Source organism: Hylaeus volcanicus, chromosome 3 (assembly GCF_026283585.1).
Source record: "Hylaeus volcanicus isolate JK05 chromosome 3, UHH_iyHylVolc1.0_haploid, whole genome shotgun sequence".
NCBI lineage: Eukaryota > Metazoa > Arthropoda > Insecta > Hymenoptera > Colletidae > Hylaeus > Hylaeus volcanicus.
The window spans coordinates 15815414-15841511 of NC_071978.1; the positions used below are offsets into that span (position 1 = coordinate 15815414).

The following is a 26098-nucleotide window of genomic DNA, read 5'->3' on the forward strand; positions in this document are numbered from 1 at the left end:
TAGGTATAAGATTGTAGATGCAAACTTTAAGGATTTATATAATTGATTGAAAGAAACAAAGAATTCTTTATCAATGTATGATTAGAAAGTGTAATTTCACTTGTGATTTCACCTCGTATAATTTTAGAGAAAATTACAGAATTATTTTAAGTAATTATAAAGTAAAATAATATGCTATTTGACATAATATTTCAAATAATACCATTTTAAAAATGCTCATGTCTGATCCCTACCACGTCTCGCAACTTGCATCCGATACTTTAGCATAAATGTTCGCTCGATTCCATCTACTGTCTTCTGGAAGTACTAATGGAAAATATTTCTGGAATTGTTTAGGGTGCTCTCTTCGAGTCTCCTCACATGGACGAAAATGACGTCCAAACAATCTCTCACAAGTGCGAGGTGCTACCGCTTCCGGAATACACGGACAAACTGGGCAAAGAACCGCACAGGTATCTGACGATCTACGACAACAACGACATTTACTATTTGGCAGGCTACTACGACCCCACCACTTATCTATTGACTATGCAACCGGGGGTTGTTTGAGAACAGCTAAAGCTGACGATTAAGTTAACGGGTGTTACTTAATTGTCGTCAGCCAAAAATATTGCGAAATAAATGAATCGCCGTGACCGTCACGGTCGGCGCCGTGCTCGACTGTGTCGTTCGCAGCGTGTGAGGCTCGAGATCGAGCCGAATCGAGATCACTGGATGATTTCGTGCGTGGAACGCGTTACGTGGACGAACGAGACCAAGTTCGTACCACAGAGACATTGGAAGACTTTGAAGAAACGTGGGGTAAAATCCAACGTTATGACAAACCGATACACTGTCGCGATCATTATCGCACACGCTGGGTGTTGGAGAGGTCGTTGGGTGACATCGCGAGCCTCGAGCATTATTTATTATTACAGTGTACGAGACACATTGTTTACGTCGACATCGATCAAATTTTTTTCTATGGTTATATTGTTACGAGCGTTAATTTTTACTTACCGAGTTAACCGAAGACGGCGTACGTGGATCAGGATTTAAGGTTATCGGTCCGATACCTACGTACGTATTGTGTACATAATCGAAAGTGATTGTTGATTTACAGTTTTACGACCAGTATCTCGCGACTTTTTTCACCATCGGAGTTTCAATGAGGTGCACTATGTTTATTTTGGCGCCGTAACTATTCGTCGGACGATGGATTTCGCGGATGCTAACCATCGAGACTGTCTTTCTTCGCTGTTGTAATCAAAATACCTACTGAGATTCGCGAAAGTGCGCCGCAAGGTTTCAGACGTCTCACTCAAAACTCGTGCAATGACGTATTGTTTTACCGTTCGAGAGAAATACGTGATTATTACGGTATTGTGATAGATTTAAACGATACACCGGCAATGGGACCGATTGTTCGACACGCTACGGAACACAATCAGTGTTTCGGGAGCGAGAGACTTCCACGTTTCGCGCAGCGAGATGAATTGAATACGGGGGAGGCTTGTGCCTTGCGAAACAAAGTCGAGGCGCAGCTCTCGGACGAGGATGGCAAATAGTTACAGAACAAATGGATATAAATATATATTACGTATGTACAGGAGAGATGCAATAAGTATACCGAGTGGCATTACGAAGATGCGGATGAAGCTACGAAGACTCTTCGATCAAACGTTTTATCGACTGTATATAGAAATACTATACGTGCGTTGTACATAAATGTTAAGTGCGTATCCCAGTGTAAGACACGGCTCTGATTATCAATTAATCGTTAGACCGGTGTTAATATTATTGTCCACGAAGAAGAGATTTCGTGCGAACCCGTATAGCGCGATCGAGCAATCTGCGCAGAGTGGAAAGGAGACATCGAGGCTTCGATAGGAAGCCTCCAATTTTCCGATAAAAATCCTTTCGAATAATCTCGCGTTCGACGTGTGCACGGAATACAATGTATGTACTTAGATTAAGAACCGCCTTCTCGCGTCCACTACTTCTCTATCGTCTTTGTTGTCCCCGTACGATCCGGTGATCGCGTCAGGGCAGTGTTGGGCAAAATTGAATTCTTGGATAATCAGATACAATTAGCTCTGTAAGATTACAAATCATCGATTTATAATTACAGATTACATACGTAGTTTACGGTTACCCATTAATCCGACAATCGCGAGTGATTATTGGAAAAATAATCAGCGCTCAACTTTGGAGTAGGGGTGGACGCTAGTGGGAATTTTATTTCTCGACGATGCGATGAGAGATTCGGTGGATCCGACGCTCGTTAGTGATACGAGATAAGGTGCTACATGCAACTTTTTCGCAGGGTTACGCGCAGGTATTTAGATCGTCTTTAGTAGGGGAAGTTTTACGCATTTGCGCGTTGGTTTTACCAAACCCGCCGAGCGAATACGTGCAAAACTTGTTAGGATTAAGGCATTTTCTATCGGGTCATTTTTATACTTCTTCCCAGCATTCGTTGGTCGGCGAGAAGAGCAGAGAGGGTTGATTACCTTCGTGCTCGCGAATTTGGATGTTTACCTTGGTCACTTGGAGCTTTGCTCTTCGAGGAACGAAGAGAAGATGAATGTAATCATGCACTATCAATCATTTCGTCGCCGATTCGAGGTTTCACCGATGCTCTATTCGCGACTCAAGCTACTCGCGCGAAAGACGCTTCGTTTCTCTCACCCTGATGTCTGTCTTCTTGCCGTTTCGCGCGGACGGCGGTTAGGGGGGCGGTCTCCGCTATTTTGAATTGAAAATCTTTCCTTTATTATCTTTTCCTATCAGGAGAAGTACCCGAATCGAAATAAAATTTATTACAGGTGTAGCTATTTTGTCGTTGTTTGATGAGATATTTTTTTTTTTTTCGAACAACGTTTTAATTGCTAATCTTATTCATTGAAAGCTCGATAGCAAAAAGAAATTCTACCTCGATAGCGTGTGATTGATACGAATGATTGTTCCGAAACGAAGGAGACGAAGAGATTATTATTATTTACACAAGTTTCTTTATCGCGTGGTCAGATCTAAAAGCACTTAACTGCCCCCTTAACTGGAATGGCTGCTCGTAGCGAAACGAGGCATTGATATTAGTACAAACTGCAGATACAATAATTGCCGCGCGATTTCGGCAGCATTCGCGTTGGCGGATGTACGATGTACATGAAGAGTATTATTGGAGAGCTGCAAAGGTTGCCTTTGAATGGAATTCCAATTCGATGGTAAGAATTTTTCGAATAGATTAGTTTAGTGTTGCGCGTTGACTGTTATGCAAATTTTGGTAAAATACCCTCTGATGGCGCGCTGTTATTTTACGTTTAACTTTAACAAAATAATTGCTTTCAATCTCTTCATGACATTACGTGAGTTCATTTCTTGTGAGACATTTGGTATCGTTTACATACAATACAATATGTTAATTAATTTTCGTATTATTCTGTTTTTATACATTACAATGTTAAATAAACTTTTCATATTGAAATGTACATTTTTGAATAATGTATGCCTTGTTGCTAAAAGTCTCTCGACAAATTGGTAGAACTTTTTTTAAGAGTCATGATATATCGTATAAGAACAATACGATGATTTTGTACATACAATTAAATATGCAGTCAGTGACATAAGAATTCGGATCCTCGATATCTACAGAAGAAAATTGTTTAGATTGGATGATAGGTTTGATGTTTCCAAATAAATTGTTCATTATAAATATACAAATGTGTACAGTTTACTCATGTATATATTTCTAATGAAACATTTATTTGGAAACATTACACCTATTATTAAATTTAGACAAATTTCTTCAATAGGCATAGAGGGTACATATATTATAGGGTTGAATGCACATAACATGTTAACATGTTAATCGATATTTTGTATAGCATTACCATTACTAAAACGCATTTTATGGACACGAACAACTTTCTTTGAACATGGCGAGGAAATCACTCGAGTTCAACATTTGCAGCTTCTCGCAGTACCATTCATCGTGACGCGTGCGATCCCTCGCGTGTAAATAGGGCCTGTAAGTGTGCGTCACGTGTCTTAGACACAGCCGCCAGCTCCCATAGGTTACGATTTCTATTTCTGATTGTACATTTACTGTTATATCGACGGCACAGCGGTGGGGTCGAGCCTCGTCGTCCGATCGGATTGAGGCGATCGGTCGATTCGATCGGGGGCGGCGAGTGCAATCTGTATATTGCATAGTATTTTTCCATTAAGGATAAAGAAAATTCAGAAAAGGAACAAAAAAAAAAAGATTACGATCGAGGAATCGATCCCGCTGGTTCCTCGAGCCCAGTGATTCTCAGCCGTTTCGAAGCACACTTTCGAACGGAACGTCTCGAAACAGAAATGTATGTACATAGAAGACGAAGAAGAAGAAACGATTGTTCGCTGATTATTCGTTGAGAACCACTGCTCGGGATGAACGAACGCTTACAGGCTGTCGTTTCTTCGACGACGACTTTACGACGACTTTTTCTCGACGCTTCGATACTATGAGAATTAGCCTAATCGTAGATAACGTAGACGAGGCACGTTCGCTTGTAGATTTGTAAATACTTAACTTAGGTAGATCGAAGGAAATGTCGGTATCCTCGATCTTTTTTTATACGTCCTGATCAATTTATTCTCCATTGCGTGTAAACCTTCTCCCCTGGAGAAGGTATATAATAAAAATGATGTCACTTGTCGCGGTAAAATAGAAATTTAACGAACACACAGGTTTAGCCACCTTACTTGGCCAATTAAAATCACTCAGACTATTTGTTGTATGGAAACATTTCTTGAACAATAATTGTATGATGGTAAGTATGACGTATATCACGGTAATCATTTAACTATCTTGATATTTTATCGAGACACCAAGGTAACCTTGAATGTTTTCAATTGAGTATCCAACATTTTACTTTGGAATTTGAGATAGTATCAAACACTCGGTGAAATATGATTCACAGGTGGAATAAATATAATGGCCGACACAATTGATGGAATGGCGAGACTTTATCCAAATAAGAACAAAGCCCATCACCAAACGTTAAGTTTATAATCCAAGTATACTACAGTAAGATCAATGGATTAGATTGATATACATTGATATTACATCGTAGTCATGATATTAAATTTTTTTGTTGTACTTGCATAGTTATTTTCATTGCATAGCGTGATTATTGTGTTCTACCCATAATGCGATATATATATGTATAACATATAGAACGTTTTGTTTAGTAACAATTTGATATTTAATTTCATAGCATTGTATGAGTAATGTTCGGTACCAAAATTACTAAAAAAATGAACGTCGGGTAATTTATTCCACCTGCTAGTATTTTATACGCATGTCTACTTTCAAGGGACTACTATTAATTGAATAGAATTTCTAACATAAACAATGCTTTTTTAGTTAACTACTACTATCACTTGACTACTTGCCTTCGTGAAATACAAAAAGTTGAGTTTATTGTGAGCAGTAAAGATAGCCAAAGTTTCGTAAAGATGTATCATTAGAACATATAATGCTCTAATTGTAGAAACGCTAAAACTCATTGATCCTAATGAGCAATATTTCGAACGACGTCCATCACTTATTGAATTGAATTGAATTGAATTTATTCAATCAGATGAATATTTTGATACAAAGTATAGGAAAGCTTGAAAATCGGAGGAAGTATATAAATACAATAAAATGTATTTTATATTACAAATATTTGCCAGAATATCTTAATAATTATTAATTTTCAATACAGCATACCTTGATATGTTTTTCATTGACGATACTCTTTCGAATTCCAAAATGAATATTGTGTGTCTCTTTTCAAAATGTTGAGGTATCTTTTGTTTCTCTGTAAACAAGCAAGGCGGCAAAATACTAATTACTGTGCTGTACAGTCTTTTCTCAATACCATGCGATATTTGTTTGACAATGTTTTTTCACACAACGCACGCTATATGAGAAATTTAAGGTGGCCAAATTAGGTAACTAGGTTTGTATAGTAACGAGCGAAAGTGTTAGCGTGCAGACATATGTCCAACTTTGTGTCTTCATTTTCCCATGTGAATAGTAGGAATTCTTATATTGCGAAGTTTAATTGAACCCACGTTAATCTTTGTTAAACGGAGGTTTTCTTTTATTTTATTCTATCGCTTTATAGTTAAAAGTACGATATTATTTTCGTTATGACAGCAAGTATACAGTTTTGCGCGGTTATATTGCCGTTAGAAAAGAGATGTATTAATTCAGACTAATTGCAAATGTTTACTACGACGTTTCAAGAATAATGATTTACAGATAATTAGATTAACACTAGATTAATATTGTACCATTCATGTTGTCTCCCAATTCATATGGTAGATTTTTCTACAACAACAGTTGTCTTTTTGTAACGAACTGCGAATTGTCGAACGTGTTTGTATCAGGACTTCAGACTGATCAGTCTATCGCTTAAGTTTTGGGATTCAAGTCACCCTCGTTCCAATTTTAATGTTTGGTATCATTATTTTGTTGCAATAGAATTTTCACCTCATCATAGTCCATGGTTTGTACTGCTGACGGTAAATTATGTTATAAATTGAACAAATACAGTTACCTTCGCTTAATTTCATCCATTCGAATTAAGGGTCCAACTATGTTCTATATTATATCGACTGCCGATTCTAGAATTTAATTTGTATCATGAAACGATGTTTCGGATAAAAATTTGTATATTATGGAATTTGAAACATAGGACTAAAGTTCGGATATCTTTTGTGTTTAAATGGTGCGGCGTTGCTTGTAAATTTCAATCAAGACGACAATCATAATGAGAAACGTGGCAGTCAATGTAATATAAAACAATCCCAATAGGTTATAACATAACGAGTAAGTTGTATTGTGTTTTTTGCATAGAAGAATTAATTTCGTCCGATTGATTGATTTCAATACCATGATATTCCATGAAACTTAAAACGACTTAATGGTTCAGTGTAGAGTGGCAAGTATCGTGAAAGCTCTGACTCTTGGTTTTACCTCTTCAAAATGAGTAGAGGAACTGTAACATGGTTTCTTCTGATTTATAGATAAAAGGAACATCTTTCCGTAATCACATATTATTATCTTAACATTTTGCAAATCTGCATTACGAACAGGACATTGAAATGCCTCTGCACTGAAGGATTAATTTGATTTTGTCAATTCATATGATATGAGATTAGTCGAGTAGTCATTTATATATAAACTATTTTTGAGTGTTTATACTTTTACTATTTAGATATTATTATCACTTTTTGATTGGTTACTATTGTAACTTTTTTATTTATTACTAAATATTATTATCAGATTTCATAACTAATTCTTTACAAAAAAGTATATGAATTATTTCTTTACTGATATATAATCTAAGTTTTATTTATTTCGAACACCGGGTTTAGTTTGTTGTTTCCTATTTTTACGCGATAGTGAAATACGCTTGAATATTTTCTATCTTCTTCGAATTACCCTATGAGCCTATTTTTTCAAAAAGGCCTGAAGTTAATATGACAAAAATGAGTGAAAGTTACTTTTAGATGTAAACTTATATGATGTATTTATTTTTAAGCAACTTTAATCAATACCATTCAGTATTTCTATCAGTTAGTTAATAGAATTTTAACTCTTAAACACAACTGCATACATGTTTATTTCGAAAATGGCGTCCATTAGCAGTTAACCAAGGCATTACTTCGGGCAATGCTTATAAAAATCAGTAAAGAGTACATATGCATATGTCTATGACATGAAAATATGGTACGAGCGTAACAATAGTCTTCGGTATACTTAAATCGACTGAAATGCAAATTTTTAATTATTTTGAAGCTAGATATTTACTTCTCCTTGATCCATGTTAGTACATTGGCAATGAGAGCATCTATAAAGCACGTAAGGTAGCAATTTATTCGTGTATATACAATGTAAAACAACATTTCAAACATCTTATTTGTACAAAATGATATTTCTTTTGATGCGTCGTTGCTTTTGGCGTGAAGAAATCTACGTTCAACCTTCGTGTACTCCACATGTAAGTCTTTTCATCACAATTCTCACTCTTAGTTTGTATTTCTCTCTTTTTTATTCTTTCCTTAACATAGTTATAATTTGCCATATTATATTTCACATTTTATATTTTAATTTCGTATTTGACGAAAACCAAAAGTGATTCATTCGAATTGTCATTCAAATTCCAGTCGATATCATTTGGTATCTGGTTTAGCATTAATAGTAATGATTAATAGTTGGTGTAATAATAGTTGGCAGTAATTTCGATTAATTTATTAATAGAATATTTGATTATCCTGCGCATCTACCTTGCGCACCACGCGGCGTATCTCTCAACTGGTTACTGGCGGTGTTCGTGTTTCCATGAAGTGAGTTTGACACACGGATACGCGGATTAGTAATAACAGATGAGAATTCCCAGTGTTCACATAGGAAATGAACAAAAGTAATAGCAACTATGCGGCTGAACGCTGTCTACATTGTATATAGGCGTAAGTCGCTGATGAATCGTTAAAAAGTACCGATATTTCGCACCGATATCCACTTCCTTCGAATTTACACGGAATTGAGGCGCGTCTCGGCGGGCTGCGATTGGGGAAGAAAATCGAAGGAACCAGTGAACGTTGGCGAAACAAAATTTGGAGCTCGGTGAGACGATTTGGACGAGCAAGGCAACTTATACATATATACTAGTGATGGGACTAATCATATTACATATTCATTAATATTAATTCGTATGAATTTTCAAGCATTACATTAAGATGTGCAATAGTTATCGAAAGAAGTAGTTATTTGTATTAAAAAGTTCTGCTTCTTGACAGTTCTTGCGATATCGTTATAATTCAAATATCAATGAGGTGTTTATGTCACAGTTGGATATTATGAAAGTAATTTCGAATAAATGTTTATATAGATCAATGATTCTAGCGTCCTAAATAGGTACAATACTTTTTAAAATTGTAATTAAGTAATTATGTAATTGTGGCTTGAAACTGGAAGCGTCAAGAATCTTCTTGTATTTCTCTTTTCTGTAATTTACTCGATAGAATACTTAATGGAAAAATTCTTATAAAATTCGTTGAAATAATTGAACATGATTCGAACATGATGTTTTCTAATGGAGGCATCTAGTAACTCTGCAGATACAGGTGATGGTTGTTTCAGTATTAATTAAATCATAAACACGTATTATAAATATTCAGGAAATAAATTTCTTGTCAGTTTTAAGAACGTATAAATATTCGAGATATAATTTTTTTTCAAAGTTTTAAAGGTTAGAGTAAAATGCAATAAAATCCAATAAAATGTATAAATGCAAGCGTAACTACTTCTTATTGAGCAACGATATGTTGCTACTAAATCATGTTGTCATCAACAATGTTTTACTTAGATTATGAACGAAGAAATATTTACAAATTTATTTCTATCTACAAGTTTCAAGAATTAGAATAAAATGCATCAATTGAGGATTAAATGAACCATGTGCTTAAGAACTCTTTTATTTTTATATAATTGATTCGGGCAACTATGTAGTATTCGTTATTCGTAGTGTCCACATGTGATAAATAAACGTCTGTTCAAACAAAAAAGTGTCAAGAATTCAGGACAGCTTGCTAATAATAAGGAAACGATTGAAATGCGGTAATTGCAAATATTTTTATCATTTATCATTGGTTCTAATATCATCGGGAATAAAAACTTGATTTCATATCTGATAGGAGTTAAAACCAGATATCTTTTGTGATACTTGATGTAATTGATATGCATCGATGCGGCAATTTCGTATCTCAATAATTCTAAATCCGTTCGTAATCATCTAATTCAAGGGATGAATACAATGGATTCAATTAGTGACGTTTGTGTATCGACAGCATCTAAAAACATCTCAGTCCCATTACTAGTACTCACCGTTCGAGTTAGTCTAGCTGCTATAGAGGGGTAATTTCTAAGTGGGCGGTATCCAGTGACAGATGGTTCGCATCTCCGTCTTCGATGGAACTAGGATGAAATGCTCGCGTTGTTATTGTCATTATTTACCTATTTACTTATCTTTTTGCATAATTAAATGTTTTGGCAGTTTTCTTCATCTTTTTGTTTGCATCTTACCTCCAAGCGGAGATGCGAACACGTAGTGGAATATCACGATACAGGATCCTTTCGTCGGGTTTAATACTCAATTATCAATTTTGTTAATGGGTGTCGTAGAAACAAAAGTGTGTTTCGATTGTTTTAAATACTGAGTAGCCAGTTGGTGGTTAAATTGTTCAAGTTTATTACGACATTAGCTATTTTTTTTACTGAAGCTTCTAATAATCATCAAGAAGTATATAATCTTTCCAGTTGCTTTTTCTTTATTCTTATTAGGATTGATCCTATTATAAAACAAATTGAAATAGTTTGTTCATCTGCTGACTACATAGTTACTTGACAATTTTATTAATAACTGTACCATATGAGTGCAACTGTCTTTTGATTACTCTAAACAATGATGAATTATGCAGCTAGTAAGTGAACAAATTATCCAAGTTTATACAATAAACCTCTATATGTCTGTAACTTCTAATAATGATCGTGATATGGAGAAGAAGAAATTCTTGGTGATCCTTCTTGTTTGTTATTACGATTGCTCGTATTGTCAAATATACTTGGGCTATTTGTCCACCTATAGTTGCTACGTAATTATTTGTTAATTTTATTAATGATTGGATTATAGAAACACGATTGCATTTTGGTTGCTCTAAGCAATGATAAGATAATTATGTAGCCAGTTGGTGGACAAATTACCTTACTTTTGTTTAGTAATACGAGCAATTCCCTTGACTATAACTGCTACTGATAGTCAAAATAAGGAAAAAATGCAATCCTCAAGGTTCCACCTTGATTATTATTGCGGTTGCTCACAATGTTAAACAAACTTGAACAATTTGTCTAGCTACTAGCTACGTAATTGCTTGCCATTTTTATGATTTACGCGAAAAATCACCGAGCTCCGACTTACACGCGACAGCTACGGATAAACGAGATATATGCGAGTCTGGATATTTTACGAGGTAACGATGTGCGGGATGAATAGTTATGGGAGAGAGGAGAGAACAAAGATGATAGTATTTTATTCAAGAGAATCGAAATTATTCTATTTTAATAACAGAGGCGCGAATAGGCGATTACACAAGTAGGTCGTGGATACGGGACAAGCGAGCGAACATGTAGGATAAAGGAAAAGTATATAAAATGCACCGAATGAAAGGAGAAAAAACAGTGAAGAGGAGTAAGCGAAAAGAAGATTGCATGTACGCGATAGGTGAGGCGTGAGCGAGAAGATCTTCGGAGAGATGCGCAACTGTTTCGAATCCATAAGTCTGAAAACAAGATTTCAGGACAAACAAAGAGAGATACAGTTGAATTTCATTTATATTTTCCTACGCGATTTTTGTATGACGAGTGGCATGTGTGGTTTGCGTGAATGCTAGCTGAGCCTCGGTTGAAATTTGTAATAATATGGTAGGAAAATCGAAGGTCTCGCTAAAACGTGCTAAAACGAAAAAGAAGGAACACGAATGATAAATGCTGGCATACTGCATCGACGAGTACGTACATACAGTTTTTTTAAATCTTTTGAAGCAGCACTGCTATGTCGAGCAAGTTTTCTTGCGTACAAATGACATTCTCGCCATGTTACACATTTCTTTTTCTACTCGATATATAAGACTCTCGCATTTATGTTACTGACTGTTTAACTAGGTCAGGTCTTGGAAACTTGGGTAACAATTCGGTCAGATTGTTTGTTTTTCGTGGTTTATGTGTCGAGAAAGAAACATCGTTAACTTTTCTATAAAATTGTCAGGAGCGAATAAATTAGAAAGCAGATTATCCATCGAATGGTGTGTTTGAAGTTACGAAAGGTGTTCAGTAGTGTTGGGTATTAATTATACAATTAACTGAACTTTAAAATTAATGTAAAGATGAATTTAAAAGATGTATTTAAAGAATTAATTAAAAAAATTAATTGAGATATCAATTCAAGATTGATTAGAAATTGATTACAAACTTAATTTCTGAGATTAATTTAATTGCGATGTAAATTAATTGAACTTGAATTGTGTGATAGTTGACAAATCGTATTTCAGTTGCAATTAAATCATTAATTGTTTGTTTCTAATAACTTATCAGAATTAACTCCATGAAAGAACGAGGTAGAAACAAACGCGGGTTGTTTGTCTACTTTCATTGAAGAAAAAAAATCTTTTTACGAATTCCAACAACGCTACCGTCAATTTCCTTACATTACGAGTCAATCCGTTGGTTTATTCTTACTTGTAGTGTCAATTACTAATTAAACAATTGTAATTGTAAATCAATTTATAACTGAGTAATTTTGATTGCCACTGAAAATTGATTTTTATAATTAAAAAGGTTAATTTCTATCCGTAATTAACAATTAAAAAATTAATCTGTAGTTACCAAATGTGAATTTAATTACATTTTATTCAGCATTGTTGTTCAGTCAGTACAGATATAATCTTTAGTAACTTCTATCGAGTTATTGTAACAATTATTGTGGATTTCTGGTAATACCAACCGACCATATGTCGGATGTATTACTTTATATTATCACTTAAAATATTTCATCTTTTTTCCATCTTCCTAAATGTATTTCACGATGAACATATTTTCATGCTAGGTGAAGGCGTCAAGAAGAAATGAAGGTCAGCTTTAATTCTATGTAAACGAACGTAAGAAAAAATCCTTTAAGGTCGTTTGGTTTCTTAACCAGTTATGGACATATTTCAAGGCGACTAAGTGATGATTATTTAATATATTGCTTGCCAAGTTAATTCCATTAACAATTTAATTTCCTAAAAAAAATTTATTTCATTTCGACCATGAAATAATTAGTTATATCAAGATTTGTGTATATTAAATTTGGAAGTCGTGGAAATTAAAATTTAAATGTCAATTGCATACAAATGAGTCTCTGAGTGCTTTACAATTTAAGTATTATTTATAAATAAATCATGCAATAGCCGATATTATTTTGAATGGATACATTATTCAAATGAAAACGTTTTTACACAGCTTGATGTTAAATTAAAATGCACGAACAGTAAATATGAAACTTAAACGTTTCAAAGAGTTTAATTCGTGCAGTACGCTTTTAAAACCAATAATTTTTTGCGAAGCATCCTTTTATAAAATGCAACATTATAGTTATTCAGTGTGATGTATAATGGAAACACGAATAATGGAATATTTGACATAATATGTTGGCAAATGCAAGTTCGGCAAATATAAATTGAATTTTACGTGTAATGTACCATCCAATTCCTGTGAAATATGAGCTGGCCTCGGTTCTAGTCTTATCATTGAATAATTTTATTTTTACAAAATACTCCTGTAACGCATTCAACTTTTTCTCTTGATAAATAGTAATTGTTCTGCTTTAAAATTTAAACTTGATAGCAATTTTCTTTTTTCGTGAAAAAACTCATGGATATTTTTCTTTTTTTTAGAATGATTTACAATGATTGTCTGAAATTAACAACTCCCCATGAGAAGAGTGAAAGAGTGAAACTTTCGATCATCCATGACGCTTATCCGATGGGAATCAAACTGGTATTTGCACGAAAACTCCCTTTTCCCTTGTAAGATTCTGAAACTCGCGTTTACCATGTTGACGTGACAGGTTTTCGATATCTTCAATTCCTCGTTCGCACGTGAAAATATGATGCGACTGAAAATCTATTAGTATTTTTCTTTGGCGTTTACTCTAAATTGTAATTGAAAAACTATATTGAGCTGTGTTTTCTAGAGCAGTGGTTTCCAACACTTTTACATTCATGAATCGCGTGTCATTCGAATTTACATGATAGCCGAGTAATGGGATTAATAAAAAACAGTAAAATAATAAGATGAGTTATACAGTACATATATATTTTCAATAGTTAAATAAATGCATTAAAGTTACATATAAAAATTATATTCCATTATTTAATGGAATACATGCGGTCTTTTAATTTAATAATACTTGAAAGAACTTAATATATTCCGAAATAATTTATACATAACAAACAACAAATATTTTGAGTACCACAAATATTCAGTACTATCCTTAAGCTTGTTTTAAGACAGAACAATAGCTTGGTTTTTTTTTTAAATTAAGTTCAATTGATGAAAGACAGTCTTAAATCCAGAACTATATGCAGCTTACTACGATATCTGCTTTTTATGAAGACATAAGAACAGAAAGGCTCCTCTGCCAGGTCCTTATTTGTAAATGGGAACCTAAACGTAAGCGGTTTGTCAGAAAGCTCTGCTCTGCTGATGTTTGACAAAATATAAATAAAGGATTTTTCATTCATCCACCTTTTAAAGTAACATTAGTCGAAAGCTTCATCAACTTCCCTTTTGTCTCGATTGGAAATATGAGAACACGCGATATTCTTCAAAAGGATTTGCAATCCAGTTTTTTCCAGGTTTTCTTCTCGTTCAACGGGATTTGCAATCCAGATCTTGTCCAGATTTTAAGAAGTTTTTCTTGAAAAATGATTTTAGTCCTTTAAAGTGATTAGGGAATAACCACTTTTTCCCGTTATTTAATTTCTTTTGCGTACTCCTAAATATATGAAGTTGGGAATCATTGTTCTAGATTCTATCACATACTCGGAGAAATTATTATTTCATTTAAATCGATAACAAATGTGTTTCAATCATATGCAAATTCGTTACCATAAACTCAGAAGCTAAAATTTTACAACCGACTACATGTATTAATATGCTGAATTATCTGACACAATTGTAACACATATTTCTCTGTCTATCTTATACGGAAAAAAATTTCTAACGAGGATCACCTTTCGTGATATTAATATTTGAAATACTCTTCAAGAAACTTAAGAATTTCAAGAGAATAGATAACTGTTTATCGACTAAAAAGTAATTTTATTGTCAGTTCGAAGCAACTGGTGCAAAGTTAGGAGTAAAATTGAATCGATCAATGGGAAATCATCTCTCGACCATCGAAAACTAGTTTTGATTACTCGGAAAGGATAATACTTTCGAAAAATGCAGTGAAGGAAGTGAAAGAAAAAGAATAATGTTAATCATGATTTCAATACCGTGACGTCATATTGTTGGAGAATGATGTTGATTTCTTATGCAAAAATGAAATAAAGAGTTAAGACTGAGATATAAAGAGATATGTTTTTAATTGAACGTAAACTAACAAAGCTCGTACCTTTCTGTGTGTACAAAAGAAGAGTAAAAGTACAAACTGCTCCTAATATTGATACGTTAATGTGCTATGAACTAAGGAATTAAACGAACAAATACAGTTAAAATATTTCCAGTTCAAACGGTTAATCCTAAGTTATTTTATTACTTCAAAAGATGATACTGAAATTTCAGTTTAAAACAAGAGCGGAAGAAGTATAGTTAATATAAATCGAATATATAATAAAATAAAAATAATGTGCACTATACTGTTTTAAGATGTTTTTTTATTATTTTTACTTGATGTAGGTACACCACTGAACATAGATAAAAACACTTTCTGTATATTCAAACGTACTATCAACTCATGCAGTATGAAAATTACTGAGTTGGTATTGCTGATCTACATTTCTAGGTGTCCAACAAATATTTATAAATGTCCTGGACACAATAATGATACGCCTAGAATGTCTAATTATTCTTCCTCATTTATGCAGTGTCATCTGGTATCTTAAAATCCGATTAACTGGCCAATAATAGGTTGTTTAATTAATATAGAGCGTGGAACAAATATTTCTATCTGTTTGGTGACACTCTTGTTGGGTGCCATGAAATATGTTTTTTCGTACTTAACAACTGAATGCTGGTTCCAAAAGTGTACTTAATTAATTTGAATAAGATTCATTAAAATGACTTACACCATTATGACTTTAACCCTTCCATAATACAACCCTGCTTTGTGTAAATTAAACATATCGTTCATACGTCTGGATACTTAGTTAATTGGATATAATAGGCACATATTCGATTGTTTGTTTTTTAAAATAGAGTGTTGTTCAGACTTTAGTCACGATGACACAATGAACGGGGAAAGTTCGAGGAAGTGGGGGTAATATTTGTCATGATTCGCACTGGAAGGGATCACCTTGAGCAATCAAAGTCTTCTGCCTCTGCTACAGAACGTGTCGCGAGTCGCGAGCGAATATTTTCAGAGAGTAAACAGTTGGAAATAACGAAAGGAAAAAGAAATGTGTTGGCATATACATTGTGGAGAAAGTCGAGAAGATATTGAAGGGAGAGAGTCGAAAATGTAAATCAGAGATTACCAAAATTCTTATTTACATAAAAATTTCAAATTACAACTATAAGATAACCAATCAATTATTTGTTACTCGTATAATAATAATCAGAGTTTCAATTATAAAATCAAATACTTTACTGTAAACAACCCTTTGTAACCGTTCCGTAAGAGGAGAATCTTCACGAATAAATCGCTTTGTATTGGTACTATTCGTCATCTATTAATAGAACAACATTATGCCAATCTTTTGAGTACAAGCGTGCACGTGTGAACGATTAGAGACGAGAAAAAATGACACGTATATGTAAAAAGGGATGTGTAGGCGTTAGAAAAGAGCGAGGAGCAAGCGCAATTTTATATTATGCTTATAGAGAAGTCAGTCAGCGTAATAAAATAGCAGTACTACCGCATATTATCCACTGTCTTAATGTTAATGATTGATTAACGATCGATTACTTGCCGAGCTAACCTGTCTACAATGAGATACTTTAATCAGTCTAACGCGCACACACACGTTTATTACATGAATGAGGGGCGAAGATAGGACGAAGGGGGGACGCATGCACGCGTATGTCTCGTTTGCAATATGCGTGCAAGCGATTTTTATCGTGGAGGGATGGACATTTGTGAACGCTAAATCACGGATCAACGTTTAGACGCGAATTAACGATTCGTATATAATATAGTAGACGCGTGTTCGATCATAGAACCGAAGAGAGTACATTGCGCGAGCGTAAACGATGAGAGAAGCAATGGGCCATCGAATGATGAGTAGCAAAATGGAAAGAGACCGATACACATTCTTGTTTATTTCTGTTAGCTAAGTACTTGGCCAACAATAAAATGCATATTAGATATGAAAAGTTGAACAGAGTTCTGTTTGGAATGGTTTTATTTGAAACAATTCGTCCTAAGATCCCAATACATCTTATTCCTGATAAAGGGCCTAAAGAGCCCAAATATACAATTCAAAAAATTATTGTACGTCTTAAAATTCCATAAAAACAAATTAATTCTGTGCTCGACCATGTGCTCGAACTGTTCTCCATTACACTGAATCTATACATAATAACCTAAGATTATCTAAGAAGTATATCCTAAGGCACAGATTTCATTTCTACACCTAATACATATGTATATGTAGAAAATCTAAATAAAAACGTGATCTGAATTGCACATTTCTATATGTATATAACAGTGTTTCTTTAAGTTAATTACAAACATTACCTCGAAACTCGATATTTGTGACCAGAAAAAAATAATTTTTGGTGGAAAAAATATAATCGACATCGAAAAACATTAAAACTGCACGAAAAAGTACGAAATAATTTCTAGTTAATTTATATGAATATTCACCAGCTCTAGATATAGTTGCTTAAAAATATGAGAAAATACAGTGAAAAGTATGAAATAATTTCTGTTCAAACTACATTATTACTCATCAGCTCATGATTTTGGTTGAATTATTAAATACAGCATACTACCAGCAGATTCCACGCCGAGCTACATGGTACAATGAGGGTAATATTTAATAATTATATATTCAAAAAGATAATTGTTTAAGAGTATCTAACAATGATAGTAACTATCTATTTGATAGTAGAAATTCCACCCTTTAATTTGAATGTTGTTAGAATCGAATCAGACAATTCTACGCCGAGTTAGGCACTTCAAAGTCACATACATTGTTTTAAAAAAACCAATTGTTCAAAAGTATTTAACAATGATAATAACTATGTGTTAGGTAGTAGAAATTGTACCCTTTAAATTGAATTTTGGTAGAATCGAATCGGACAATGACATAGCTGAGCTATGACACCTCAGAGTTTCCTATTTTATAGACAATTATAAATGACTGACACACGTAGTGACCTATATACATGCAGCTATGTGTGCTTCCAAGGCCGTTGCAATTCCGAGAAATACTAGTAAACATTGTAGTATTTCCTGAATGGCCCACCCCTTTAAATTCCTTGACATAATAGTAAACATTGTAGTATTTCTTGGTTGGAAGATCCCTCAAAGTTCTTTCAAATAGAAAGACATTTATATCCATTTTACCTGACGATCGATTTTGATGAAATTTGGTATGCAAGGGTTTTTGAGGTCGCTGATTCCAAATATGAACTCCAAATTTAGATATTCAAAATGGCGGATCCAATGTAATGGGACAAAATGCGAAAAGTGACTAGATTTTGATAAAACTTGGTATACAGGAGTATATGGAGTGCTATGGGTCGAAATTGACCCAATTGTGAATGAAGCCCCAGACCTGAATCCAATAGAACGTGGGGTGACCACGTACGGTTGCAGGACCTCGATCCGCTTCTGAATGCCGGCTTCGTCCGGCCTACTTGCTGCTCTTTTAAATCTGCCTCGATTTGGCAACAAAAGCGTGATTAAAGAAAAGTCTGATTTTTAGGTTATCTAATAGGTTAATCTAATTTGTTATTATTTTTAAATTCTAGTCGGATGATTTCTCCACTATTTTTTTACATCATTGATGAAAAGCTAAATTTTTTATAGACGGAATAGTTTCTTAAAAAAAGTAGAAAATTGTTTGTATATAAAATACTTAAGAGTATATGCCTTAAAATCTATTTTACGTAATTGTTTTGTGTTTTGATGCGTATTCTCTCTCCCAAATTTTATCTCCTTCGTAATTCTGCATGTTTTTATCCTTGTCTTATAATTCACATATATTGAAATAGGTCTCTGTTTATTTTTGCTATTACATATATTTTTCCATTTTCATTTTCTGAGCTAGCAGTTTTTTTCGAATCTCCCCTCACATTTATCTGCCCCATTTTTCGATCACCACTCTAAATGTACCCCTCTTTAAGTCTTCTCTAACGACTCTCTATCCGTCTCAAGTATTTTTCTTAAATCCTCTTAACCACTTTTCATTCTTTCATTCTTCCTAACTCCGTAAACTAGATTGCTATTAATATTGCTATTGCGTGAATCTTCTTTAATTATCAATAAGTGCGATTTTGTACGATTTTCGGTATTATATTCATCAATTTTATGGATATCTTTATATATTTTCCCTTTCGAATGGTACTGACTATTGCTTCGAGAAGCAGCAATGAGGACAACAATGCTATTTTGACTTTAAAGGAGTTCAGAACGTAATTTCCGAATTATGAGATTGGATCTTAATGTAATAATCATAAATAATTTTATTTTATGTACTCTTTAAATCAAAGAAATTGTAAATATTTATTGCTTTCAGTATTCATTATAAATACAAAATTCCTTAAAAATACTTATCGAAAAAACTTAACAATAAAAAAATAATCAAGAGTACTCAATATATATAGCAATATGTACTTTAATAAATGGTTCTTCAGATATTTTGTTCATTTTCTGTTTTTATTCTATCATCATCATTTTTGTATTTTTATTTTTCTTAATTTTGTATTTTCGGAAAAACCGACACCCATATGCTACTGGCCTAACTGACCAATAAAAGAACATTCTTATGGGCACAGTTTAAATTTATTTTGATCTGTTTATTCTGTTTATTCAATTTTCTTTTATAGATTATTATGTAAAATGTTACGAAACATTGATTTTTCAACTCTGATGGCAGGATGCACATCATTAATCCACCTGTAAATGAAACACAGAAAAATTAATTTAAGATTTAGGACACGTGGACATTTAACTAATCTTCTAATATTATATTTGTTGCTATAAATTCAGTTTCAACATTTATAAGTTCTATATGTAGAGTCCAATAAGGTGCCAGAATATAAGTAATTAATAGCTTGTTTAAGAGCTCAATTATCATTCTTTAATTTATTTGCATAGAACCTTGTTTACGTATATTTATAGGCAATTAGTTCTGAATTGCAAATAATAAACACCATGTTTATCCATTTATTATTGATGAATGTGACTGGAATAAAATTTTGCTAATTTACTTAATGTTGGAATGTATTAATCCATGTACCTATAATGAATTTAAATCTATATGTTCACCAAATAAACTCGTACTCCAAAATTTGAAATGGAACGAAAATCATGTTCGAATGGTGTTACTAATGCAATTACTTTGTTGGTAATTACGTTCACTTTACTTGATCATATTTACAGATTTTATATGTTTCCACAAAACTAGCTCCACAAAATATTTGATTAAATATCTGTACTTGAAGGTGATGCTATAATTAAGGTAACTTTCTCTTTATTATTGCACTGCTCTTAGTGCTTCCTGTGAGGAGTGTTCGCGTGTGACGAAAAAACAAATTGACGAAAAAACAAAGTGACTTGTGTTCGCGTGTGACTAAAGACAAAACGAGTGTGTCGACACAACTATCAACAATCCAGTTCCAAAAGGAACCATCTCACCAGGACCTTGTTTCCACCAAAGGAAAACCCCTTCCGACCCACTGCCGCCAAGCAAGGATTTCGCTGAATACGTAAAAGTTAAATACTTTACATTCATACATTTTAAGACTAGGCCTTAGACATTTCATTAACATTATATAATTAATAATAAGTTGTCAGTTATTTGTTTGCTTCGCGTTGCAAATTAAAATTCTTAACACGTAAAAATATTATTAAAATTTTACGGTTATCGTGCATTTCTTTAAGTTGTAAGCTACTTAGTTCGTTTATTTAAATTTAAGTTAGGTAAATTTAGTCTGTACCTATCTCATTTAAATTAACGTTATCATTACATTTTTTATTGTTTTTGTTTCTGTAAAAGTGTGTTTATACATTCTTAGTTAAAACATCTCAGCTCATCGTGTTCACGAACACTATATCTAATTTAACTCGCATAGTTCGTTCTATTATAATTTAGAGAAATAGTTGACTATGGACCGCGTTAAATTCATCGCTCAGAAGCGTACAACGCTTAAAGCGAGATTAACGGCATGGCAAAATGCTCACGCACAAAGTCGATTTGATAAAGTCGGTCTTAAATTACGTTTCGATAGAATCACGGAATTATTTCGAGCGTATGAAGAATTGCACGACGAACTTGCTATACTCGAACCGGAAAATGAAATATTAAATGAGATCGCGCGTCTGGTAATGAATATGAACGATGTAGAACCGTCGACAGTTCAGGTCGGAAACGTCAGTCTCGCGAGTTCGACTATGATCGAAAGACAACGGCGCGCCAAACTGCCGGTTACTGAATTACCAAAGTTTGATGGTAACATACAAAATTGGTTATCGTATAGAAATTCCTTTTTATCAATGATCGACACTCGCCCGGATATATCCGATTTAGAAAAGTTCATTTATCTGCGAGATTCGTTGAGAGGAGAAGCACTTACTAAAGTCTCGGTACTCGACGTAAGCGCGGATAATTACAAGCTCGCGTGGGATTTACTTAAGGAAAATTACGAAAAGAAACGTATAATAATAGTGCACAAACATTTTGATTGTATTCTAGATTTGCCGAAATTAAGTAAACCTACATACAAGGATCTGTCGAAACTTGTCGACGATGTACGACAACATATAAATGTTCTAAAGCATTAGAGGTTCGAGTTGACGAAAATTTAATCGTGCGCATAATCGAGAGAGCTTTACCGGACGAGACACGCGATAAATGGGAAGATCATTTAAATTCGGACAATTTACCTACGCTTGATCAACTTTTTAGATTCATTTCGGAAAGCGCGTTCAAAATTCTTTCCCACGAACAAGAACAGGCGCGCAAGGGGAATGAAAACGCTCTCAAGCGATCGTATTCGAATACGGATAAGCGTCCCATGAAATTACGAAAACAACAATCTGGAAATCGAGCATTCATAACTTCGATTGACAATAATTGCATTCAATGGAGACAGTCGAAACACTATCTGTATAGCTGTCCAGCGTTTGGAAAATTATCTGTCGCGCAAAGATGACACGTCGTAAAGGGAAATAAGTTGTGCCGTAACTGTCTCAGATCCCATCAAGGAATTTACAAATCTATGCATTGTAAACACTGTCGCGGATTTCATCATTCAATGCTGCACAACTTCAAAGCTCAAACATCAAATACGAGCAATAATGCCGCGACGAGTATCCCGCGTGATTCACCTAATGCGCAAAATTCGGATCAGAATGAAAGCTGACTATCGAATATTTCGTTGTCAACCGTTTCGTCTGTACCGCGGTCTCAGCTAATAATGAGTGCTATTGTACGCGTTAAAAATTCGAACAATGAATTTGTACGAGCTCGTGCGCTTTTAGACACCTGCGCAACGGCACACTTTATAAGAGAAGAATTCGCAAAGAGTTTAAATTTGCCTATACGATCGTGTCGAATTCCGATAGGTGCGATTAGCGGGATGACGACAATATTGAAAAAAATGCTCGATATCTCCTTTCGGTCGTTATGTAACGATTTCGAGAAAATGTTGACGTTTCTAACAGTCGCGAAAGTTTCTGACAGCGTACCAAATGAGATTTTTCCTCGCGAGTCGCTTGACGTACCTTCGCATATGCGTTTAGCTGACCCAGAATTTCATTTACCAAGGGCGGTCGATATATTGATAGGAGCAGGTGCAACCACGTCTTTACTTTCGATCGGTCAATTAAATATAGCCAGAAACAATTGCGAAATTTTTATGCAAAAAACACAACTCGGTTGGGTCGTAGTGGGCGGTGCGAAAGAAATTCTTGGAACGAAAAGGGTGACGTGCAAGTTAAGCGAATTAGTCGATCAAATCGCGAAATTTTGGATAATAGAGGACAATATTAGCACGAAAGAGTTGAAACAAGCAGAAGAGTCGTTGTGTGAAGCATTTTACACGCAAACTACGACGCGTGAACCATCAGGTCGGTATATGGTTCGCTTACCATTTCGCGATTTTGATCAAAGTTTTGGCGATTCACGGTTGCACGCACTTCGACGATTTCACGCGTTAGAGAGAAAATTAAGATCAAATCCGGTGCTCGATTCTGATTATAGGAAAGTCATGAACGAATACATAAGTTTAAATCACATGTCATTAATCACTGATGAAAGCGACGACGGATATTATTTACCCCCTCACGGCGTGATTAAAAATACAAGTACCACGACGAAGCTACGAGTTGTTTTCGACGCATCTGCAAAATCAAACAAAGGCTTTTCATTGAACGACAAATTAATAATCGGCCCAACAATTCAAGAAAAACTATTCGAACATCTTTTAAAATTCCGTATGCACGCTTTCGTTCTTACGGCAGACATCGAAAAAATGTATAGACAGATATTAATTCATCCAAACGATCGTAAATTTCAACACATTTTTTGGTATCACGAGGATAAACCTGCCGTTTTCCAATTAAATACCGTGACGTTTGGTGTTTCGTCTGCCCCTTACCTCGCAATAAGAATTATAAATCAGCTTGCGGACGACGAAAGCGCGGATTTTCCACTCGCGTCTCAGATTTTGAAACGCGATCTTTACGTAGATGACTTATTAACCGGAGCAAATTCGTTACCAGAAATACTAAAAATTCGTGATGAAATAATTGCACTTTTAAAACGCGGCCACTTCAATATCAGACGATGGGCTTCAAATCATAACCATGCACTCGATAATATAGAAGAAAAAATATTGGGCTCAGATCATGCCGTCGAGAAAAATCCTATTTTGAAAACCCTCGGGACCGTGTGGAATTCGTGACAAGACAAAATTTTATACACTGTCCACTCAATCGAAAGATATTCTAAAACTACAAAACGAACTATTCTTTCGGAAATAGCCAAGATTTTTGACCCTCTCGATTTACTGGGACCAGTACTATTAACCGCAAAAATGATCATGCAGATGTGCTGGAAAACCAAAATAGATTGGGACGAATCCGTTCCTAACACATTATACACAATTTGGACTTGATTCAGCGATCAACTGCCGTTAATTCATGAATTATCTATCGATCGTCGCCTCCTTTTCGATAATCCGATCAAGATTCATTTGCACGGGTTTTGCGACGCTAGTAAAGTCGGATATGGTGCGTGCCTATATCTGTGTTCTTGCAACAGAAACGGACGCGTGTTAACTCGTCTAGCATGCGCGAAATCAAGGGTCGCTCCGCTAAAACCGACAACAATTCCGAGATTAGAATTATGCGCTGCATTGACACTCACTCGGCTTTACCAAGAATCTCGTTCGACTTTTAATTTCCAAATTAATAAAATTATCTTTTGGTCAGACTCCATGATCGTATTACATTGGCTTAAAAAGTCGCCTCAGGTTTTAAAAACGTTTGAAGCCAATCGCATCGCTGAAATTCAAAATGTCAGCGGCGACATAGAATGGCATCATATAAATTCTGAACAGAATCCTGCCGATGCATTGTCACGCGGTCAGATGCCTTCCGACTTATTGAAAAACAACTTATGGTTCGAGGGGTCACCGTGGCTTCAAGAACCCGAACATTTTTGGCCTTTAAATAAGTTTGAACCAGTCAATGAGTTACCTGGCTTAAAGAAAAATGTATGTTTAGCGTTAAACGTTCAGACAAACATATTTTCGGGTTTTTCCGTGTATACGAGAATGTTACCGGTTATCGCATATTGTCGCCGAATGCGCCGTCCGAATCCGTATAAAGACCACCTTTGTGTACAGGAGATCGCGGAATCAGAGAGACAAATTATAAAGATCATACAGGCGGAACAATTTGATAACGAAATTAGTCAATTAAAGAATGGAGAACATATTAAAAATTCTCGATTAGCCAATCTCAGTCCATTTATAGATGAAAACAGTTTGGTGCGCGTCGGTGGACGTTTGAAAAACGCAAACATTAGTTTTGCACAAAAACACTCGATCTTGTTACCATCTCGTCATCACGTTACCGATCTTATCATTCGGGCAACGCATGAAAGGACTTTCCATGCGGGAATTCAAAATACGTTGTACATACTACGACAACGTTTTTGGCTATTGAACGGAAAGAATCAAGTGCAAAAGGTCATCCGGCGATGCTTACGTTGTTTTCGTTTTCGACCTATCGCGAGTCAACCTAAAATGGCAGCTTTACCAAAGTCACGAGTTGAGGAAGTCGCGGTTTTCACAAACGTAGGAATCGACTTTTGTGGGCCGTTTTTTATCAAAGAAAAGAAAAAACGAAACAAGGTCCGTCTTAAGGCATACGGATGTATTTTCGTATGCATGCCAGTCAAGGCTATACATATTGAAGTCGTATCTGATTTGTCAACCGATAGCTTCTTAGGCGCATTGAGACGATTCGTTGGCCGCAGAGGCGTCCCGACTAATATTTATTCAGATAATGGCACAAATTTTGTCGAAGCGAACAATCAATTGCATGAGGCATATGCGCTATTACAATCTGGCGAATTCAAAAACTAAATTATTCATTACGCAATGAGCAAACAAATAACCTGGCACTTCAATCCACCCTTGACCCCTCATTTCGGAGGTATATGAGAGGCGGCTGTAAAATCATTCAAACACCACTTTAAACGCGTCGTGGGAGATCTTATGTTTACATACGAAGAGCTCACTACGTTCGCGATTGAGATCGAAGCCATTTTAAATTCCAGGCCGTTATGTCCAATTTCTTCGGATCCTAATGATCCAATTGCTTTAACGCCTTCACATATATTAATCGGGCGTCCTTTCACCATGTTACCCGAAAACGATTATTCGACTGTTCCAGAGAATCGTTTATCTATCTGGCGACTTATTACCAAGACTCGTCAAAACTTTTGGAGACGTTGGTATATCGAGTATCTAAATGAACTCCAAAAACGACAAAAATGGCTAAAACCAACCATAAATTTAAAAACTAACGATGTTGTCATCATCATGGAAAGGAATCAATCTTGTATGCGGTGGCAGTTG

General features: G+C 34.9%; 4 protein-coding genes across 5 annotated transcripts in view; all 4 read left to right on the plus strand.

Moving 5' to 3' along the window:
* LOC128873879 (uncharacterized) overlaps nucleotides 1–17152 on the plus strand; it is a 460110-nt gene extending 442958 nt beyond the window's left edge. For both annotated transcript variants that reach the window (XM_054117849.1, XM_054117850.1), the window contains one exon: nucleotides 337–17152. In XM_054117849.1, coding sequence (XP_053973824.1) covers nucleotides 337–549 — 213 coding nt within the window. In that variant the 3' untranslated portion in view covers nucleotides 550–17152. The remainder of the gene's footprint in view (nucleotides 1–336) is intronic.
* A 3964-nt stretch (nucleotides 17153–21116) lies between these two features.
* LOC128873576 (uncharacterized) lies at nucleotides 21117–21791 on the plus strand. Its single transcript, XM_054117226.1, has one exon. The coding sequence runs from the start codon at nucleotides 21117–21119 to the stop codon at nucleotides 21789–21791; it is 675 nt and encodes a 224-aa protein (XP_053973201.1).
* Nucleotides 21792–22654: 863 nt separating this feature from the next.
* On the plus strand, nucleotides 22655–23914 carry LOC128873577 (uncharacterized). Its single transcript, XM_054117228.1, has one exon. It carries the CDS (start codon nucleotides 22655–22657, stop codon nucleotides 23912–23914), a length of 1260 nt encoding a protein of 419 aa, XP_053973203.1.
* Nucleotides 23915–24448: 534 nt separating this feature from the next.
* On the plus strand, nucleotides 24449–25603 carry LOC128873578 (uncharacterized). Its single transcript, XM_054117229.1, has one exon. The coding sequence runs from the start codon at nucleotides 24449–24451 to the stop codon at nucleotides 25601–25603; it is 1155 nt and encodes a 384-aa protein (XP_053973204.1).
* Nucleotides 25604–26098: the final 495 nt, after the last annotated feature.